The 21317-nt window shown below is 43.7% G+C and overlaps 1 protein-coding gene across 1 annotated transcript in view; it reads left to right on the top strand.

Annotated features, from left to right (window-relative positions):
- Positions 1-21317, top strand: part of adam11 (ADAM metallopeptidase domain 11) — a 172152-nt gene that overhangs the window by 35034 nt on the left and 115801 nt on the right. Inside the window, exon 5 of the mRNA XM_041173265.1 lies at positions 13653-13719. Within this exon, the coding sequence (XP_041029199.1) occupies positions 13653-13719 (67 nt within the window). The remainder of the gene's footprint in view (positions 1-13652; positions 13720-21317) is intronic.

Raw genomic sequence — 21317 nt, 5'->3', positions numbered from 1 at the left:
AGACTTGGCTCAAACAAAGGGGTAGAACAGCCACGTAATATTCCTGACTATAATGTATTCAGGACAGATAAGGAAGGAAATGGGGGATAAAAGGGGCACAGGTGGCAAAACTATTGTTACAACACGAGAAAAGGATGAAGTGCTTGAGGATTCAAAGAAACTTTTTGGTTAGAATTAAGGAACAACAGAGGAGCAGTTACACTGATGGGAGTTTACTATAGGTCACCAAATAATTGGAAGGAGATAGAGGAGTAAATCTACAGCAAATTCCAGTAAGATGCAAGAACTACAGAGTAGTGAGAATGGGTAACTTCAATTATTCTAACATGGAATTGAAAACTAACAATGTAAAGGTCAAAGAGAGGGGGAGAAATTTCTTAAGACTGTACAAGAAAACTTTGGAGGTTCCCAGCATCACAGATGCCTGTCTTCAGCCAATTTGATTCACTCCACATGATATCAAGAAACAGTTGAAGGCCATGGACACTGCAAAGGCTATGAGCCCTGACAATATCCCAGCAACAGATCAACAATCTCGACCCTGCTGACCCTGCAAAATCCTCCTTACTAACATCTGGGGGCTAGTGCCAAAATTGGGAGGGCTAGTCATTCTCACGGAATCATGGAAGCTTCTTTTCAGGTCGGACTGCTTTGCTGAAGTTTTTCTCAGTCTTCCAGCATTTTTGTTTTTCTTTGCATTTTCTGCGAGGTCTTGGGTTTTTCCACAAGCTGCTGCCATGTTGTAGGGTGTTGGTTACATAGCAGATAATTTCCCAGGCGCCACCATCACCATCCCTGGGTATGTCCTGTCTCACCAGCAGGACAGGCCCAGCAGAGGTGGCAGCGCAGTGGTATAGTTGCCCTGGGAGTCCTCAACGTTGACTTCAGACCCCATGAAGTCTCATAGCATCAGGTCAAACATGGACAAGGAAGCCTCCTGCTGATTACCATGTACCGTCCTCCCTCAACATGAATCGGTGCTCCTCCATGTTGAACTTTTGAAGGAAGCACTGAGGGTGGCAAGGGCGCAGAATGTTCTCTGGGTGGGGGACATCAATGTCCATCACCAAGAGTGGATCAGTAGCGCTACTGCTGACCAAGCCGGCCAAGTCCCAAAGGACATAGCTGCTAGACTGGGTCTGCAGCAGGTGGTGAGGGAACCACAAGAGGGAAGAACACACTTGACCTCATCCTCACCAACCTGCTGCTGCAAATGTACCTGTCCATGACAATATTGATAGGAGTGACCACCACATAGTCATTGTGGAGACAAAATCCCACCTTCACATTGACGATACCCTCCTTTGTGTTGTGTGACGTTATCACCGTGCTAAATGGGATCGATTTCTAACAGATATAACAGCTCAAGACTGCGCATCCATGAGGCACTGTGGGTCATCAGCAGCAGCAGAATTGTATTCAAACACAATCTGTAACCTCACTGCCTGGCGTATCCCCCATTCTACCATTACCATCAAGCCAGGGGGACAACCCTGGTTCAATGAAGAGTGCAGGAGGGCATGCCAGGAACAGCACCAGGCATACCTAAAAATGAAGTGTCAACCTGGTGAAGCTATAGCACAGGACAACTTGTGTGCCAAACAGCATAAGCAGCAAATGATGGACAGAGCTAAGTGATCCCACAGCCAACGGATCAGATCTAAGCTCTGCAGTCCTGCTATATCCAGTCGTGAATGGTGGTGGATAATTAAACAACTCACCGGAGGAGGAGGCTCCCCAAATATCCCCATCCACAATAATGGGGAGCCCAGAACATCAGTGCAGAAGATAAGGCTGAAGCATTTACAACAAGCTTCAGCCAGAAGTGCCGAGTGGTTGATCCATCTCAGCCTCCTCTGGAGGTCCCCAGCATCACAGATGCCAGTCTTCAGCCAATTTGTTTCACTCCACGTGATATCAAGAAATGGCTGAAGACATTGGATACTGTAAAGGCTATGCCCTGACAATATTCCGGCATTAGTACTGAAGACTTGTTCTACAGAACTTGCCATGCCCCTAGGCAAGCTGTCCCAGTACAGCTACAACACTAGCATCTATCTGGCTTTGTGGAAAACTGCCCAGGTAAGTCCTGTACATGAAAAAGCAGGACAAATTCAACCCACTCAATTACTGCCCCATCAATCTACTGTCCATCACCAGTAAAGTAAAGGAAGGGATCATCAACAGTGCTATCAAGCGGCACTTGCTTAGCCATAACCTGCTCACTGATGCCCAGCTTGGGTTCCGCCAGGGCCACTCAGCTCCTCATCTCATTACAGCTTTGGTTCAAAAATGGACAAAAGAGCTGAACTCCCGAGGTAAGGTGAGAGTGACTGCCCTTGATATTAAGGCAGCATTTGACCGAGTGTGGCATCAAGAAGCCCTAGGAAAACTGGAGTCAATGGGAATCAGGAGGAAAACTCTCCTCTGGTTGGAGTCATTCCAACCTCAAAGGAAGGTGGTTATGATCGTTGGAGGTCAGTGATCTCAGCTCCAGGACGTCATAGCAGGAGTGTCTTTGGCCCAACCATCTTCAGCTGCTTCATCAATGACCTTCCTTCCATCATAAGGTCAGAATTGGGGATGTTCGCTGATGATTGCACAATGTTCAGCACCATTCATGACTTCTCAGATACTGAAGCAGTCCACGTCCAAATGCAGCAAGACCTGAACAATATCCAGGCTTGGGCTGACAAGTGGCAAGTAACATTAATGCCACACAAGTGTCTGGCAATGACCATCTCCAACAAGAGAGAATCCAACCATCGCCCCTTGATATTCAATGACATTAGCATCACTGAATCCTCCACTATCAGTATCCCGGGGTTACCATTGACCAGAAGCTGAACTGGACTATCCATATAAATACTGTAGCTACAAGAGCAGGTCAGAGGCTAGGAATCCTGTGGTGAGTAACTCGCCTCATGACTCCCCAATGCCTGCCCACCATCTACTAGGCAGAAGTCAGCAGTGCGATGGAATAGTCCCCACTTGCCTGGAGGAGTGCAGCCCCCACAACACTCAAGAAGCTTGACACCATCCGGAACAAAGCAGCCTGCTTGATTGGCACCCCTTCCACAAACATTCACTCCCTCCACCACTGACGCACAGTAACAGCAGTGTGTACCATCTACAAGATGAACTGCAGGAATTCACCAAGGCTCCTTCGACAGCACCTTCCAAACCCACGACCACTACCATCTAGAAGGGCAAGGGCAGCAGATAGATCAGAACACCAACACCTGGAAATTCCCCTCCAAGTCACTCACCATCCTGACTTGGAAATATATCGCCATTCCTTCACTGTCGCTGGGTCAACATCCTGGAACTCCCTCTCTAACAGCACTGTGGGTGTACCTACACCACATGGACTACAACAGTTCAAGGAGGCAGCTCACCACCACCTTCTCAAGGGCAACTAGGGATGGGCGATAAATGCTGGCCCAGCCAGCGATGCCCACATCCCAGGAATGAATTTTTTAAAAATTAATGTAACCAATTGTTCAGGTTCAGCTGTTTTTTGAATGGTCATTTCTGAAAATTAGTATTTGGCAATGATTATTTTTAATATTTGTTATAAGATCAAATACTGCTGCAGTTTGTCACCTCAGCCTCCTATATGGTAATCTAACCTGAGACTGGCTCGTCAGGAAAGATATTATCCTGCAGAAAGAGAGCGAAAGAAGATCAGAGGGACTGTCAGCCTGAGCCATTGTCGCTTATCTCCTGGTTGACTGATTATGGCTATTGGAATAAGTCAGTGACCTGTCAACACAGTAAAGGTGTGCAATCGCAGGAAATAGCTGCTCAAAAAGACAATTGAAACAATTTTGTTTCTAAATAAAAGCTTCACCATCTGCAACCCCTTCTTCTTAAAAGGGAGTTAAATCATCAGCATTTTTGCTCAGGCCTTTTATTTAATGGTTCAGTACATGTACATCTGTGCATACAGCTGGCAAGCTATTCCTTCGGAGTGATATACCCTCCGGATAATTCCGTTTTGCTTTCCCTCTCTTGATCTTAATCTTTCCTCACTGCATCCTGTACTCCCAGCACTGTTGTATTCGGTACGCAACCTGACTCTTTTAATTGGTGAGTTTGTGCTGTGGTGAAATGGCCTCTTTCTTTCTCCATCTTTGGCAAAAAGTTAAATTAATGTATCAAAGAGTAAATTACTATATTTTAAAATGAACAATTTAATGCAAATTCATTTAACCAGAGGCTGTCTATATTGGAAATTAGAGAATGTTACAATGTAGAGATAAGCCAGTCAGCCCATCCAGTCAGTCGAGGTGCTTTTTCCACATGAGCTATTATTTTAATCCCATTCCACATTCTGTTTAATCATCTTCTTTTCAAGCAAATATCTAATTCGTTAAAAATAATTGATTAGCTGTTTCTCCTGTTGTACTCTGTGACCCTCTTTTTCTTTTTCCCTCTCTCGCTAACATTTTAACCACTCTTGACATATTCGAAGCCTGAAGGACATAATTGAAAGCCTGTTTGTATTGAAGTTCACTTGCCAGCCTTGGGCCCATTCCACTCAATATATCTGTATCTGCTCATAATCTCTCCCTATCTCTATCTCTAACCTTTTAACCACTCATCGCACATTCCAAGCCCTAAGTGCATAATTGAAAACTTGTTTATATTGGGCCCATTTCTCCAATATATTTGTGTCTGTTCATTATCTCTCTTCTACAGTCCTGGCCTTACCACTTGGTGTCATCAGTAATCTTAATTATTGTGCTGCTGATGCCCTCTTGCAGGTCATTAATGGGCAAGGATAATTGGGAGCGAGTAATACATGCTGACTTTGCCACTGATGGTTAATTCCCAAAAACTAATTAAAAAATAGTATGTAGGAATCTAACACTGGAGAAGCTCGTTCGTGTCCAGAGCCCACTGGGAGGCTATCCCATATAAAACCACCCTTTGTTGACAGCTCCATAATCAATTTGCTATCCATTTTCCATTTCACCCCACAACATGAGATCTATTTATCTTGCAGACAATTACTCATGCCACAACGTATCAAAAACCTTTTTAGATGATGTCTGCTAAGTCTCCTTGATTAAGAATTCAAAAAAAGTCTGTATTAGGTTAGTTAGATATGATCTTTTTTGTTGAATATTCCCTGCAATCTCTGTACATGCTATACACTTAATTGTGCATTCCTTATGGACATCTTCCACAGTGATTAGACACACTGCTCTATTGTTACTTGGACAAAAGAAGGAAAAAGAGTAGGGAATATGCATGTAATCCAGCAAGAGACATGGAAATAGATTGTCAAAGCTTCCATAGGTAGGTAGAAAGGAAGAGATTGGCAAAAGTGTTGGATCCCTTAAAGACAGAGGGCTGAATTTTATGCTGGGGCTCAGACCGCACCTTCCAGCATATAAGTCCGGGGTGAGCCTACCTTTGCTTGACCAGCTCACCCCACAGCCATTTAACAGTCAGTTTAAGATAAGCCTTCCATGCCCATTGGGGAGGAAGTCCTGCCTCCTAGAGCCTCTGGCCAATCAAATGGCCAGCAGCTCTCTTGGTCCAACAGTGCCTCTGGGAGCAGCAGTTGCACTGGGACATAAGAACATAAGATATAGGAGCAGGAGTAGGCCATTCAGCCCCTCAAGTCTGCCCTGCCATTCAATAAGATCATGGCTGATCTGCCCCAGGCCTCAACTCCTCTTTTGTGCCAGCTCCTCATAACCCTCAACTGCCTGATTTTTCAAAAATCTATCGACCTCTTTAAATACTTTCAGTGATCAACTCTCTGGGGTAGAGAATTCCGGATATTCACCATCCTCTGAGAGAAGAAATTCCTTTGTACCTGTTTTAAATGAGTGTCCCTTTATTCTCTAACTATGTCCCCTAGCTCGAGATTCCTCCACTAGTGGAAACATCTTCTCAACATCTAACCTGTCAAGCCCCATCAGAATCTTGAGCGTTTCAATAAGATCAGCCGTCATTATTCTAAACTCTAATGAATAAAGGCCTAATCTGTTTAGTTCTTTTAAGTCAACCCCTTCATACAGAAATTAGACTATTGAATCTCTGTTGAACTGCCTCCAATGCTAGTATATCCTTTCTTAAATACGAGGTCCAAAACTCTACATAGTACTCCAGGTATGGCCTCACCAACACCCTGTACAGTTGTAACAAGACTAGCCTATTTTTAAACTTCAGCCCCCTAGCAATACAGACCAAAATTCCATTTGCCTTCATAATTACTTGCTGCACCTGCATGCTAACTTTTTGTGTTTCAGGCACAAGAACACCCAGATCCCTCTGTGCTGCACAGAGTCTCTCTCCATTTAAATAATAGCCTGCCTTTTGATTCTTCCTACCAGAGTGCATGACCTCACACTCTCCTACATTAAACTCTATCTGCCAAGTTTTTGCCCACTCACTCAGCCTATCTACATCCCCTTGCAAATTCCTTATGTCCTCATCACAGCATGTCTTCCCACCTATTTATGTATCATCAGCAAACTTGCCCCCTCTTCCAAGTCATTAATATAGATAGTAAATAATTGAGGCCCTAGGACTGATCCTTGTGGCATTCTACTAGTTAAGTCTTTCCAACCTGAAAAAGACCCATTAATCCCGACTCTCTGTCTCCTACGTGTTAACCAATCCTCAATCCATGCTAATACATTACCCTCAATACCGTGAGCTCCTATCTTGTGCAATAACCTTTTATGTGGCACCTTATCGAATGCCTTCTGGAAATCCAAATACGCTACAACTACCGGTTCCCCTTTATCAACTCTGCTTGTTATATCCTCAAAGAACTCTGGCAAATTTGTCAAACATAATCTCCCTTTCAATAAACCATGTTGACTCTGTTTGAATGTGTTAAGGTTTTCTAAATGTCCTGCTATTTCTTCCTTAATAATGGACTCTAGCATTTTCCCAACAACAGATGTTTCTAGAACAGTCCCCATAGATTAGAAGGTAGCAAATGTGTATCATCGCTATTTAAAAAAGGAGGGAGTGAGCAAACAGGGAACTATAAGCTAGTTAGCCTGACATCAGTAGTAGGGAAAACTCTAGGATCTGTTAAGGAGGTGTTAACAGGGTATTTGGAAAATCATAATTATTAGGAAAATTCAGTACAGATTTTGAAAGGGAACCCGTTTTTGACAAACGAATTAGAGTTTTTGTGGCTGCAACTAGCAGATTGGATGTGATGAATTTGGATTTTCAGAAAAGCATTCAATGAGATGACACACATGCAATTATTGCACAAAATTTGGGCTAATGGAATTGAGGATAATATATTAGCATTGACTGAGGATTGATTAAAGGGTAGAAAATAGAAAGTAGGAATAAATGGCTCACCTTCAATTTTGCAGGCTGTGACAAGTGGTGTACCACAAAGATCAGTGCTTGGACCTCAGCTAATCTACATCAATTATTAGATGAAGGGACCACATATAATGTATTCAAGTTTCCTGACAATACAAAGCTAGGTGGAGAAGTAAGCTGTGAGGAGGATACAAAGAGGTTGCAGAAAAGATATGGGCAGGTTAAGTGATTGCGCAGTATCATGATAGATGGAATATAATGTGGGGAAATGTGAAGTTATACATTTTGAAGGACAAATAGAAAAGCACAATATTTTATACAGTGAGAGACTGAGAAATATTGATGTTCACAGGAATCTGGATGTTCTTGTACATGGATCACAAAAAGTTATCATTCAGGTACTGCAAGAAATTAGGGGGGAAAATGTTGTTTGCCTTTATTACAAAATATAATTAGAGTGAAGAGTCTTATTGCAATAATATAGGACCTTGATGAGACCACTCCTGGATTACTGCGTACAATTTTGGTTTCCTTCCCAAGGAAGGATTTACTTGCCCTGGAGGGAGTGCAACAAAGATTCATCACACTGGTTCCTGGGATAAGGGGTTGTCCTATGAGGAAAGATTATATATGAACATACAAAATAGGAGCAGAAGTAGGCCTTTTAGCCCCTTGAGCCTATTCCGCCATTCACTAAGATCATGGCTGACCTGTTTGTGTTTTGAATTCCACATTCCCATCTACCCCTGATTAGCTTTGATTCACTTGTCTATCTGCCTCTGCCTTAAAAATATTCAATGACTCTGTCTCCACCACCTTCTTAGGCAGAATGTTCCAAAGTCACACGACCATCTGAAAGAACAAATTTCTCCTCATCTCTGTCCTAAAAGGGCAACCCCTAATTTTAAAACAGTGCCTCCTGATCCTGGACTCACCCACAAGAGGAAACATCCTTTCCACATCCACCTTGTCAAGACCATTCAGGATCTTATATACTTCAATCAAGTCACCCCTCACTCTTCTAAATTCCAGTTGAAACAAGCCCAGTCTATCAAACCTTTCCTCATAAGACAACTCACTCATTCTAGGTTTCAATACAGTAAACCTCCTCTGAACTGCCTACAATGCATTTATATCCTTTCTTAAATAAGGAGACCAAAACTGTACATAATATTCGAGATGTGGTCTCACAAATACCCTATATAATTGAAGCATAACATCCTTACTTTTATGTTCAGTTCCTCTCATAATAAAAGATAGCATCCCATAAGCCTTCTTAATTACTTGCTGTACCTGCATACTAACTTTTTGTGACTCATCCACAAGAACACCTAGATCCCTCTGCACCTTAATTCTGAGTTCTCCATTTAAGTAATATTCTGCATTTTTATTCTTCCTGCCAAGGTGAACAACTTCACATTTTCTCACATTACACTCTATTTGCCAGATTTTTGTCCACTCCCCCAATCTAGCTACATCTGTTTGCAACCTCCTCATCACAACATGCTTTCCTAACTATCATCGTGTCATCTGCAAACTTAGCTATCATGCCTTTGCTCCTCCTATCTAAGTCATTGATGTCAATTGTAAAATGTTGAGGTTCCAGCACAGACCCCTGTGGGACTCGACTCTTCACATCCAGCCAATCAGAAAAAGACACAATTATGCATACTCTGTTTCCTGCTAGCCAGCCAATCTTCTATCCACACTAATATGTTACCCCCTCCACCATGACTTCTTATTTTCTGCAATAACCTTTGGGCCTGAATTTTGCCCTCGTCGGGCGGGCTCAGCGGGAGCAGGCGGGATCTGTTAGGGACCCGACCACCGCCCACGATCGGCTCCGCACTGTGATTTCATGCGGGTGGGCCAATTAAGGCCTGCCCTGCGGGGATCACGAGCAGCAGCGTTGAGTGCTACCTGTGCAGGCGGGGGGAGGAGGGAGAGTGGGCCTGGAGTGCAAAAGGGCACTTCAACCTTCCTGAAACATGGAGCTGCCTCAGGGAGATGGAAGTGTTTTTTTAAAAATTAATAAATAGAGTAAAAATTGAATGAAACATGTCCCTTCATGTGATTGTGTCACGTGAGATGGACCATGTTTTTAATGTCAAAATAAAGGTTTTATTTAATTAGTATTAGCTTTAGGAAACCTCATCCCACCCGTGGATGAGGTTTCCTAAAAAAAGTAAAGGCTGCTTGGCCTTTTCGCCTGCCCGCCAACCGTTAGATTGGACGGGCAGCATAAATCTCAAGTTGCTTAGGGCCTTAATAGGCCTTCCAGTTATCAGCGGACGTGCAGCCGACTCTGGCGTGCGCCTGCCAAATGAAATGTCGCGCGAGTGCGCAATGGCATCAGGACACACCCCGATGACATCATGCGTTATATTAGTTCCAGCGTGTCGGGCACGCCTGCACACCAAAGGTAAAATTCAGGCCTTGATGTGGCGCCTTATCAAATGCCATCTGGAAATCCAAGTACAGCACATCCACAGGCTTCCCTTTATCCACAGCACATGTTACTCCTTCAAAGAACCCCTTTAAATTGGTTAAACATGACTTCCCTTTCACAAAACCATGTTGACTGTTTCTGATTCCCTTGAGTTTTTTTAAGTGCTCAGCTATAACCTTTTTAATGATCGATTCTAACACCTTCCCTATGACAGATGTCAAGCAAACTGGCCTATAGTTTCCTGTTTTCTGCCTCCCTCCTTTCTTGAATAGAGGGTTTATATTTGCTACTTTCCAGTCTGATGGAGCCTTTCCAGAAAATTAACACCAATGTACCTGCTACCTCATTAGCCACCTCTCTTAAGACCCTAGGTTGAAGTCCATCAGGACCCGGAGACTTGTCAGCTGCCGTTCCATCAGTTTGCTCATTAATGCTTCCCTAGTGATTCACCAAGTTCTCCTCTCCCTTCCACCTCCTGATTTACAACTATTACTGGAATGTTTTTTCTATCCTCTATAGTGAAGACAGAAGCAAAATACTTGTTCATTTTATCAGCCATTTCCCTATTTTCTACTATTAACTCCCCATTCCCACTCTCTGGAGGGCCGGCACTCAACTTATTTAATCTTTTCATTTTTAAATACCTGTAGAAACTCTTGCTATATGTTTTTACGTTTCTAGCTAGCTTCCTGTCATACCCTAATTTTTTTCTCCTGATTAACCTTTTAGTCATTCTCTGCCAATCTTTACATTCTGACCAATCATCTGACCTGCCATTCATCTTTGCACAGCTATATACTTTTTCCTTAAGCTTAATGCTTTCCTTAGGTGCTTTAGTTAACCACGGATGGTGGGTCCTCCCCTTAGAATGTTTCTTTACAATAGGAATATACTTATTCAGAGTATTCTGAAATATCCGCTTAAATGTTTGCCACTACTTCTCTATTGGTCTATCCACTAACTAGCCTAGTATTCCAATTCACTTCAGCTAGCTCAGCTTTCATGCCCACATAGTTGGCCTTATTTAAGTTTAAGATGCTAGTCTTGGACCCACTCTTCTCCCTTTCAAACAGGATGTAAAATTCAGTCATATTGTGGTTGCTGCTATGGAAGAGAGCCTTTACCCTGAGGTCATTAATTAATCATGTCTCATTACACAATACCAAGTCTAATGTAACAAGCTCTCTGGTTGGTTTTGGAACATGCTGTACAAAGGAAGTATCTCAAAAGCATTCTGTGAACTTCTCATCCAGACTACTACTGTCAATTTGATCTTTCCAGTTTGTATGTGGATTAAAATCACCCAACATTATTGCCATCCTTTTATCACAAACACAAATAGGCATTTATTCCCTAGAATTTAGAAGAATGAGAGATGATCTCATTGAAACATATCAAATTATTAAGATGTGTGATAGGGTTAAAGCTGGAAGAGAGCCTAGTACCAAGGATCATAGTCTCAGAATAAGGGTTGGCCATTTAGGACTGAGATGAGGGGACATTTCTTCATTCGAAGTGTTGTGGACCTTGGGAATTCTTGAAATCAGAGAGCTGGGGATGCCCAATTGTTGAGAATATTCAAGATGGAGATCAATGGTTTTCTGGATAAAAAGGGTATTAGAGATATGGGGGGTGTACATGAAGGTGGAGTTGAGGTAGAACATCAGCCATGGCTATTGGATCATATTGAATGGCTGGGCAAGCTGGGAGGGTCAAATAGCCTACTCTTGCTCCTATGTTTTATGTTCTTATGTTAATATAAGTGAGAGAAACACATGCAGTTCTTCTAATCTTATGGCACTACCAAATCTCAGTGAGCTACTGAAAATATCTACCAGGGGTTCACACATGAGCTCTGCCATTTCTTTGATCATCCAGAGACTTGGGGCAGAATTTTGCCCTCGGATGGCGGGCGGGCCCCACCGGCTCGGTGGTGGGTGGGCAGCCAACCCCTGCCCCTGAAATGGAGCCTGTCGCCATTTTAAGTGGGCGGGCCAATTAAGACCCACCCAGCGGCATTCCCGACGGGAAGCGCTATGTGCTTCCTGTACGGGGTCGGGGGAGGGAATCCCCAGCTTTCAAAGTGCGTTCTTTCGCACGCAGTGTCAAAAACATTAAAAATAGAAACGTTAAAACATTATTAACATGTCCCCCTCATGTGACAATGTCACATGAGGTGGGACATGTTAATAAAGAACACATACACTTTATTAATTTTTTACAATACGGATTTGAAACTTCATCCCGCTAGTGGATGAAGTTTCATCAATAATCTGCAGCCCGCTGGGGCTCCTGGCCTGCCCGCCAGCCTTAAGCTTGGATGGGGAGGTCTTTAATTATTTTAACTAGCCTGTCAATGGCCTTAATTGGCCATTGACAGGTCGGTGGGCAGACAGCTGATTTCCCTGTCCACCCACCTTTCTAAAAATTTAAATGGACTGGAATGACGTCGGGGATTCTTCCCAATGTCATCCCGCGTCATTTTCCCCTCGGCAACTGGGCCCCGCCCCCAAATCGCTGAGGGGAAAATCCTGGCCTTGCTGTTTTTTCTATCTTGAGCCCTTTTGATTTAGCTGCCACCAATCCCATTGTGATCTGCAAATCACCTGTCCTTGTTTTAGTTGTAGCTATTGGGAAAGTGAAGATCCAAACTTTTCCACCATTAAAAACGGATACAAAAGGGGTAACTTTAACCTAACCCACTACAGAACTGAATGGGAGAAACAAAGCAGAATAAAACACATTCCCCTCTGCCCATGTATTAGTAAAATGAGAATGCGTCGCTGGTGACATTCATACGTTCTAACAACTGTTGTGAAAGCCCAAATCCTGTGTATCTATAACATGTCTTCAATTCTAACCTGCCATGCTGTTCCTCACTTACCTTGTCTGCAACACATAGATTGATTGAGGAAATTGAGAGTAAAATTGAAAGGTTATGTGAATTACTGTGTATAAATGCATGTATATGACCTTCTATCACCAATACTGACAACCCAAACCATTTTTTTGTGTGAAAGGTTGGATACGTTCTGATCGCCTCATCAGTTTCACTTAAGTCTTTAAAGGAATACTATTATGTCTAGTAGGTCAGGAAAGAACACATAATTTGCATCTTAGAGAATTGCTTCTGTTGGAATTGAGGCACAGGGAGAACTTGCACAATGTGCGAATTATCTTACGTCAGAGGACATACAAGAGATGTCGGTATATTTAAAACACTAAAAGAATCTTCTGTATTCATGGAGTGAGATCGTTTATACTGCAACGTATTTTCACTGTATATGACTGGAGTTCATGCTCTAAGTTTTAAATTAATCATCTAAATCTGCTGAGTACGAGGCTGAGGTCACCATTCTTAAACTCGACTGGTCTGGCTTCACCTTTAATATTTGTGTTCAATTCATAGGGATAAAAAGCCTTAGAAGTGGTACTCAGAAGGTCTACAAGGATGATTCCCAGTGTTGAAGGGCTGAACTATGAGGAAAAAGCTAGAAAAAATCGAGGCAAATGAGAGACAAACTTATAGAAGTACATAAGTGGAATAGGAAAGGTTAATCCATTGCATTACTTTAAGTTGACAGCAGAACTAAAGGACAAGGGTATAAACAGATGAAAGGAAAGTTGAGGCCAAGTTAGGAAGCATTTTTTCATGTTAGGTGTAATTAATAGGATTGCCTTCTGGGCAAGCTAATGAAGGTAGAATCAATGCATTGAATTAAGGGTAGTGTTGTAATGCAGGAACTGTAATTTAACTGTGATTACCTTTGTGATCTTTTGTGACCATTAATATCCTGAAGTATAGTGACTATTAAGTTGAGATCTAACCTGCCAGAATAGCAAGTTCCTTTCCATTTTACTCACATTTCCATTTTTGTTCTCTTATCAGTGATTTGCTGTCGGCACGTTACATTGAAAGACACTTCAGTGAGGAAGGAAAGACTACACAGACTTTGGTAAGATAAAGATATTACTGGCATATATTTTAATGAGAGGAATACAAAAATGATAAAATAATATTGACAGCGTAAATACACACTGATGTGTGTGAACACTTTGGAATAGGAAGAAGCAACATTGAGCAGCAGGTAACATGAGAACAGAACCTGCGGCAGCGACCACACAAGATGCTGGAGCCATTGAGATAGAAAGCTCCAAGCAATGGCCAAAAAAGTGTCTCCAAAAGCTGCAACTAGCTTTGTCTAACAGCAGCTAAGCACCCCTTTAACTTCAACCTTTTACTCCGCTTTGTACAGTCCATGGCTTGTGAGGAGGAACAGGAACTGGCAATTGTCAGACAGACAGATGAAAATGGCACTGAGGTCTAAACTTATGCTGAGGCTTTGCCTGCTTCACCTGAAAGATTGAACAGGTGGGAGCTTTACTTTTATCTGAGAAAAGAGAAGACTCAGAGGTGACCTGCTAAAGGCCTTTCAAATTGAGAATGGGTTGGACACGATAAACATCGGGAAACTAAGCAGGCCTGCTCTGTGGAGAAAGTTTCAGTGCTGTATATTCTAGGCTCCATTTATTTGTGCTGCAACACTAGGGTGAGAAAATCTTGCATATGTGCAGATACAGTATCAGTGCCTGAGGCATCACTGACATTGATGGCCCAGGCAGCTGCCAACACTAAAGATGGCAAAGATTGAAGAAAGAGAAAAATGAAAAGACAAGTTTAAGTTCTGTCCTGCTACCCTCATTTCTGTCGCTGCCTCCTCCCATCAATGCCTTAACAAACCTTAACAAAGTAATTGGTCATATCAGTTGCCTTGTTAAGAGAAATAGATGATAGGTATTAATTGTCTTTAGGCACATATAAATAGGGGACAGCTGGGGCACTGGGTATATGGGAGGAGAGCTGTGAGACTAAACAAAGCCAATAAACTTGCTCAATAAAGAAAAGCTCTCTGCCTTGGTTTCAGCTTCACCAACCGGCTTGGATCCTTTTAACAACTCCCCGCCCCCCCTACCTCCCACCTCCCCATTCCCTCTCGTGGCCCCTTGCCCCTCACTTCACTGCTCCTTCGCATTCTCCCAGCTCTCTCTCACTTCCCTTACCTTATTCTCCCACTCCCTACGCCTCTTGCTTCTGCAGTCTCTCACTGATGCCTTTGCCTCTCCCTTCCACCCCCTCCCACTCCCCGCCAAACATTCTGATGCGGCGGCTAAGTGGTGGAAAGCGTGGTGAAGAGAGTTGCAGGGAGCTGCAGGAGGGAGCGAGGGGAAATGAGTCAGTGGTGAAGGGAGCAACGAGGTGTCGCAGTGAGGAAGCGGTGAGGAGAACGGCGAGGGGACACGGGAGGGAAGCGGAGGGAGGAGCCAGCGGCAAAGGGAGCAGTGAGGGGCTGTGACAGGGAAGCAACGGGGTGAACGGCAGTCAGCAGGAGGGAGGGGGCAGGCAGCGGGTACAGCCAAGTTTTCAGGAAATGGATGGCGGGCGGCGGAAGTGACATCAGTGGTTGGAGAAACTGCACGTACGCTGATGGCTGGAATGGGGGCTGACATCCCGATCCCCTCTTCCTATTCGGCGGCTGCGCTAGTTACAAGTTACAGCCCATATTCAATTTAGTGCTTTAGATGGATGTGCAGGCCTCCCCGGATGTAGATTGAAAAGGGCATTAACGCCACATGAGACAACACTTCCAGCAGCTGCTTGATTTTGATTCTGTCTCTGGCCCACTTTTAAGTGCAAATGGGGCGGTAACAAGACAAAAGCCTTCCCCATCGTCTCATTTTGGACAGAGCAATGTATCTGTGCAATGTAACCTCCTCCTAGGTTAGAATAGCTCATCTTATTATTCATGTTCAACTGTTTTTCCTCTTGTTAATTGAAGAAACGCAAAATACTGCGGATGCTGGAAACCTGAAATAAAAATAGAAAATGCTGGGAAAACTCAGGTCTGACAGCATCTGTGGAGAGAGCAACAGAGTTAACATTTTGAGTCTGTATGGCCCTTCTTCAGAGCTAAAGAGAAGCAGAAACGTGATGAAATTTTCACTGTTTAAGGGGTGGAGGGTGTGGAGCAGGTGAAGCTGGATAGAAGGCCAGCGATAGGAGGAGACTAAGGAGAGATTGACAAAGATGCCATGGACAAAAAGACAAAGGGAGTGTTGATGGTAGTGGTAAGAGCTAAAGGAGGTGCTGATAGTGGCATAAAGATGAGAAAGCAGAATATGTTATTAGCATAACAAGGGTAAGCACTCTGTGAAAGAAGTAACAATTTGTTAAGGTTGTGTGGTACAATCAGTAAGCATGTTTTATTCAAAGCTAGTGTTTTGAATGAACATGACTGTACTAAAGAGTATTACTCACCGAGGCAGAAACAGTATTGTTCATTTCATTCATGAAAGGTGAATAACTTCAGTTGTGTTTTTTCTACATTAAAGGCACGAAATAAATGAAAGTTGTTGTATAAGCACTATTTGGGGAGGATTGCTGCACTCAAGGTGCATGTGGATATGCTGTCCAACCTTTCCTCTGGTTGGTATTTCTAATGAAATTTAAGTGGCTTTAATAATATCAATTGGAAGAAATCTTCATCGAGCTCTTTGGTGCACACAGAGACCACTTTAAATCTTCTTATCCTCTCACTTCCAGATATTGCAGTGTGTTTAGTCAATATATTTCTCTCTAGACATGCTGTTTATTTTATTTTAATTCGTTCATGGGCTGTGGACGTCACTGCCTAGGCCAGCATCCCTAACTGCCCCTTGAGAAGGTGGTGGTGTGCTGCCTTCTTGAACCACTGCAGTCCATGTGGTGTAGGAACACCCACAGTGACGTTAAGGAGGGAGTTCCAGGATTTTATAACAGTTTCAGGTCTGAGTCCTCATTTGAGGGCGCAGTAGAAAACAAAGAAATTGCATTTATATAGCAATTTCCACCTTCATTATGACCTAACATGGTTCGCAATTAATGAATTACTTTTGACATATAATCAGTGTTGCTTTACAATCAAGGAAAGTAGCTAACATTTGCATTTACCTTCCCTGAAGCATGCTTTTCTAGAAGCAAGCTGTCTCCGAAGCAAATCTCCCTTGGAGTGAGCTTTCCTTGAAACAAACCTTCATGAAGACTCAGCCTGCAGTCCAGGCCTGCCAGTGGGAGAAGACCTTCTTGTCAACAAAGTAGGCATTGTGAAGGCCAGAGTAATAAGGCGCAAGTTTGCGCCTGGGTGGCTTCATGGCTCAGTGACAACTGGGTTAGGGTTAGAGTCAGTGACAATTCCCTGCAGATTCTCCTCTGGGTTACTTGGAAAAGTGGGAGGGCCTCTTCCCCAGGGACAGGAGGAGGTGGCCTCCCCTAACTAAGCAAGCCTGGATGGAGGTCGCAGAGGGGATCAGCAACCGTAGGGGCATCTGGGAAACCTGGCTGCAGTGACGCAAGTGTGTCAATGACCTTATTTGTTCTGCTAAGGTGAGTACTTTGGTTCCCTTTGGAGTTTACGAATGTATAGGTATGCAGTTGTTGGGGTCGGAGAGCCCACACAGTAAGTGGTAATGGGGTCAGGTTGCAGCAGCTTCTTTAAAAGGAATGGATGCAGCTTGGTCAATGAAGACTAGTTTTCAGTGATGACTGACATGGTCACTCCAAAATTGCCAAATGACAGGGGGCATTCAAGTGCCAGGAAAATGAACAGCTAAGTTGCTACCTGCTTAGATGTCAGTGCCTGTTAATGTTGGGCAACTAACATTCCTCATCTTTATTCCTGTAAGAGAGCTTACAATGGCAAAGAGAGCCTACATTGCAACACTGGCAGCATGGTGGCATTTCTGAGGAAGGGGAGGGTGCCTTAGCAAATGCGGTATCACGTCATTTCCCTGCACCTTCCACCAGCCTAGATACTCTCATGTCCATGGGTACGCGTTTGCACTTAGATTTGGGATTGTTCCCCATGCGGTTGCTCGTGTCTTTCAGGATGCTGTGGCTGGTTATAAGCTTGCTCATCATCTTCCTCATCTGAAGATATCTCGTGTTTCACCATGTCCTCATTGGTCAAGACCTCCACCCTCTGCAGTGCCAAGTTGTGCACAATACCACAGGCCACCACAATCTGTAAGATGCTTGCTGGAGTGTACTGAAAGGCCCCACTGACTGATCGAGGCAGCTGAATCTCAGCTTCAGGAGGTACATGGTCTGCTCGTGGTGTGGCTGCTGTTGTATTCCTCCCCTGCTTCATTCCTTGGGTTCTTCACTGGTGTTAATAGCCATATCATTAAGGGCTAGTCCTTAAGGAAGAATCCAACTTTGAAGGCGCACAGGGGAAAGTACAATCAGGCAACTGGGAATGTCTGAACATGTAACCATCATGGCTGTTTCCAGGGCACGGAACACACCTCCACAGTATCAGTTGGAGCTGCCTGCAGATCATTGACATTGAGGGAATGGAATCCCTTCTGTTAAGGAAGATTGCTGGGTGGCCTGTGGGCCCTTTATGGACACATGTGCAGTCTATCACACTTTTTGTACCTGGAGAAATCCAGGCGGTTCTGAATTTTATGGCTCTCTGTCTCACCGTCCAGATTAGTGGCCCATCTGAAGTGGCTATTTGTCACCACCTTGATCTAATGATGTAGTGCTGATTGGGAGATGCCAGAACAGGAGATGGAATGAACCAGAGGTGTAGAAGTTAAGGACCACAGTGACCTTCACCGACACTGGGATTGGATGACCACCAATACCTTTGGGGCTCAGGTTGTCCATCACCATGGGACAAAAATCTGTAATGTTATCTCTGGAGAGGCACAGCCTTCAGTGACACTGCCATTCTGATATATGGACGTAGCTTTCTGTACACCTTTTCTTGTACGCCCTCTTTCTGTACACCTTTGCTGCATGTTACCTTCTTCTTTGTGTGGGAGCCTGCTCATGGTTTCCTATGCGGCCTCTTGTTGGTTCCCCACCCCGAGGCTGCCTCTGCAGGTGACCATGAGCTGGCTGCTGACTGGATCCCTGTCTCTGCAGTCCTCTCCTCTCTCAAGGGCAACTAGCGATTGGCAATAAATGCTGGCCCAGCCAGTGAAGCTCACATCCCGTGAATGAGTAAAAAAAATACCAAGGCCCCACAAACAGGAATAAGATGTATGATCAGTTTTGGTGATGTTTGTTGAAGGACAAATACTGCACATTGTAAAGACTTAACCAATCTGTGAATCCACCCTCTATTCATTGTGTCAAGATATCAAAACAGCAACATTGTCCAACGGCCCACAGCTGAGGATAGGGTTGCACTTGAACCTGAGACTATCTATGTTCAAGCAGACTGCAAATATCATCTGGATGCACAGATGACCAATGACCATTGGACTAGAAGTATTCGGGACTAAAAAACAAAATACTGTAGATGCTGGAAATACTCAGCAGGTCTGGCAGCATCTGTGGAGAGAGAAACGAGTTAATGGGCCTTAACTTCCAAGCTCCCCAGCATCAGTTTTGTGGGGGGGGGGGAAACGGTGGTGAGTGATACCCCAATGGTGTGCTGGGGAACCGCCTTTGGAGGTTCATAGGTAAGGTTTGCATGGCAATTGCCCAGAAGTGCAGACTTCCCCTGGGCAATTGTCCTGCACTGGGAACCATTTGAAAATACCTCCTCAATGGGGCTCCCTCACCCTACTGACCCCCAGGGGTCTTCACCAAAGTAACCCCCACGGAACTCCCCACCCCACTGATCCCCAGCTCTTGCTGCCCACATGCAACAAAACCTGGACAAGAATCACACTTTGACAAGGTGACATGTAAAATTTGTGCCACGCAAGAGGCGGGCAGTGGCCATCTCAAACAAGCGAAGGCCTAAACATCTCTCCTTGACATTCAACAGCATCGCCATCACTGAGTCCCAATCATCAACATCAATGACCAGAAACTGAACTGGACCAACCATATGAATACTGTGACTACAAATGCAGATCAGAAGCTGGGAATCCTGCGGCAAGTAACTCGCCCCCTGACTCCCCAAAGCCTGGTCACCATCTACAAGGCACAAGTCAGGAGTGTGATGAAATATTCTCCACTTGCCTAGATGAGTATGGCTTCAACAACACTCAAGAAGCTCAACACTATCCAGGGAAAAGAAGCCTGCCTGATTGGCATCTCATTCAGCACCTTAAACATTCACTCCCTCTACCATTGCTGCCCAGAAGCAGCAGTGTTTACTATTTATAGGATGCACTGCAGTAACTTGCCAAGGCCCCCCTTTGACTGCACCTTCCAAGCCGGTGACTTCCACCACTTAGAGGAACAAATGCTCCCAACACATGGGAACACCAGCACCTCTAAGTTCCCCTCCCAAGCCACAGACTATCCTGAATTAATTGGAAATATATCGTTTATTCCTTTATCATTCTAGGACTCCTTCCCTAATAATACTGTCGGAGTACATGCATTGTACAGCCTGCAGTGATTCACCATTGTTCACCACCAGCTACTCAAGTGAATGGCAGTAAATGCAGGCCTAGCCAGTGATGAGCACATCCTATGAGAAAATAAAAAATAGGACCATTATGCCTTTTCTCTGAGGAACATTTATAGTAAAATCCAGTATATATGCCACATTATAGTAGCTGTTTAATTATCTTAGAACAGAGGAGAATTTTTTTACAATCAATATACACCAACTGCCACATTTTTAAATATTTCTAAGTGATTACGATGCAGTTTCAATGATGCAATTTCAATGATGCATCATTGCCCTGTGAGTACTAATTCGAATCATACATCCAGGGAGCTTTTCGTTTTTATTGAAAGTGGGTTAGGGCAGTTCTGATATTTTTGAAATATACGAGAATCCAGTCAAAAAAGATTTGTGTGCGTAGGTGTGAGAGCGAGAAAGAGGATTAGAATTGCAATTTTACCCAGAAATTCAACAAACCTTTGTCCAAATCAAATGTTTTCCTAGTCACCGTATGCCTTTGTCAAGTAAAAATGATCAGTTATGGAGGTTCTGATGATGATCAGGTAGAGAAGCAGAGTCTACTGGTATACATAGGCCAGTTTCGCTGTGTTTTTTACATTACATTGTTATATTGTGACACTATGATCCTAGATTATCCAACTGGATTAAGAATTTGAGAATTGAAGAATGAAAATGACTTGTTTGAGGAAATGAAAATGGAATTAGTTTATGAAATCAGATGTCATGAGAACTCGCTGTTTGTGGTTAGCAGATATACCAGTTTGATGCAGATGTGGATGGTTATATTTAGTGAGCTGTAGCCCTTTCTTTGCACGGTAACCAACTCCATCCCTCCGAGATCCCTGCCGTCCTCCAATTTTGACCTCCTGCATGCCAGGCGATGAAGGATAGAACTGGAGCCTAATTTTTACACACTTAAAAGTTTTTATTTACAGCAACAAACATACATCTCCAAACCCAATTACCGCAGCTTCAGTCTGCTACTTTTCAGGTCCAGCCATGGATCATTGCGAATGTGACATGATAGACTGCGAAGGCAGAGAGTTTTCACATTTGTTCTTGCTGTAATTATAGATTTGTACAATGTTGTCTTGGGGGCATTTTCTGAAGAGTAGAGTATTGTGAAGATTTTTAAAATG

This window comes from Carcharodon carcharias, chromosome 23, assembly GCF_017639515.1.
Source record: "Carcharodon carcharias isolate sCarCar2 chromosome 23, sCarCar2.pri, whole genome shotgun sequence".
In the NCBI taxonomy this organism is placed as follows: domain Eukaryota; kingdom Metazoa; phylum Chordata; class Chondrichthyes; order Lamniformes; family Lamnidae; genus Carcharodon; species Carcharodon carcharias.
The sequence above is the reverse complement of the archived record's forward strand: the minus strand, read 5'-3'. Positions and strand labels throughout refer to the sequence as shown.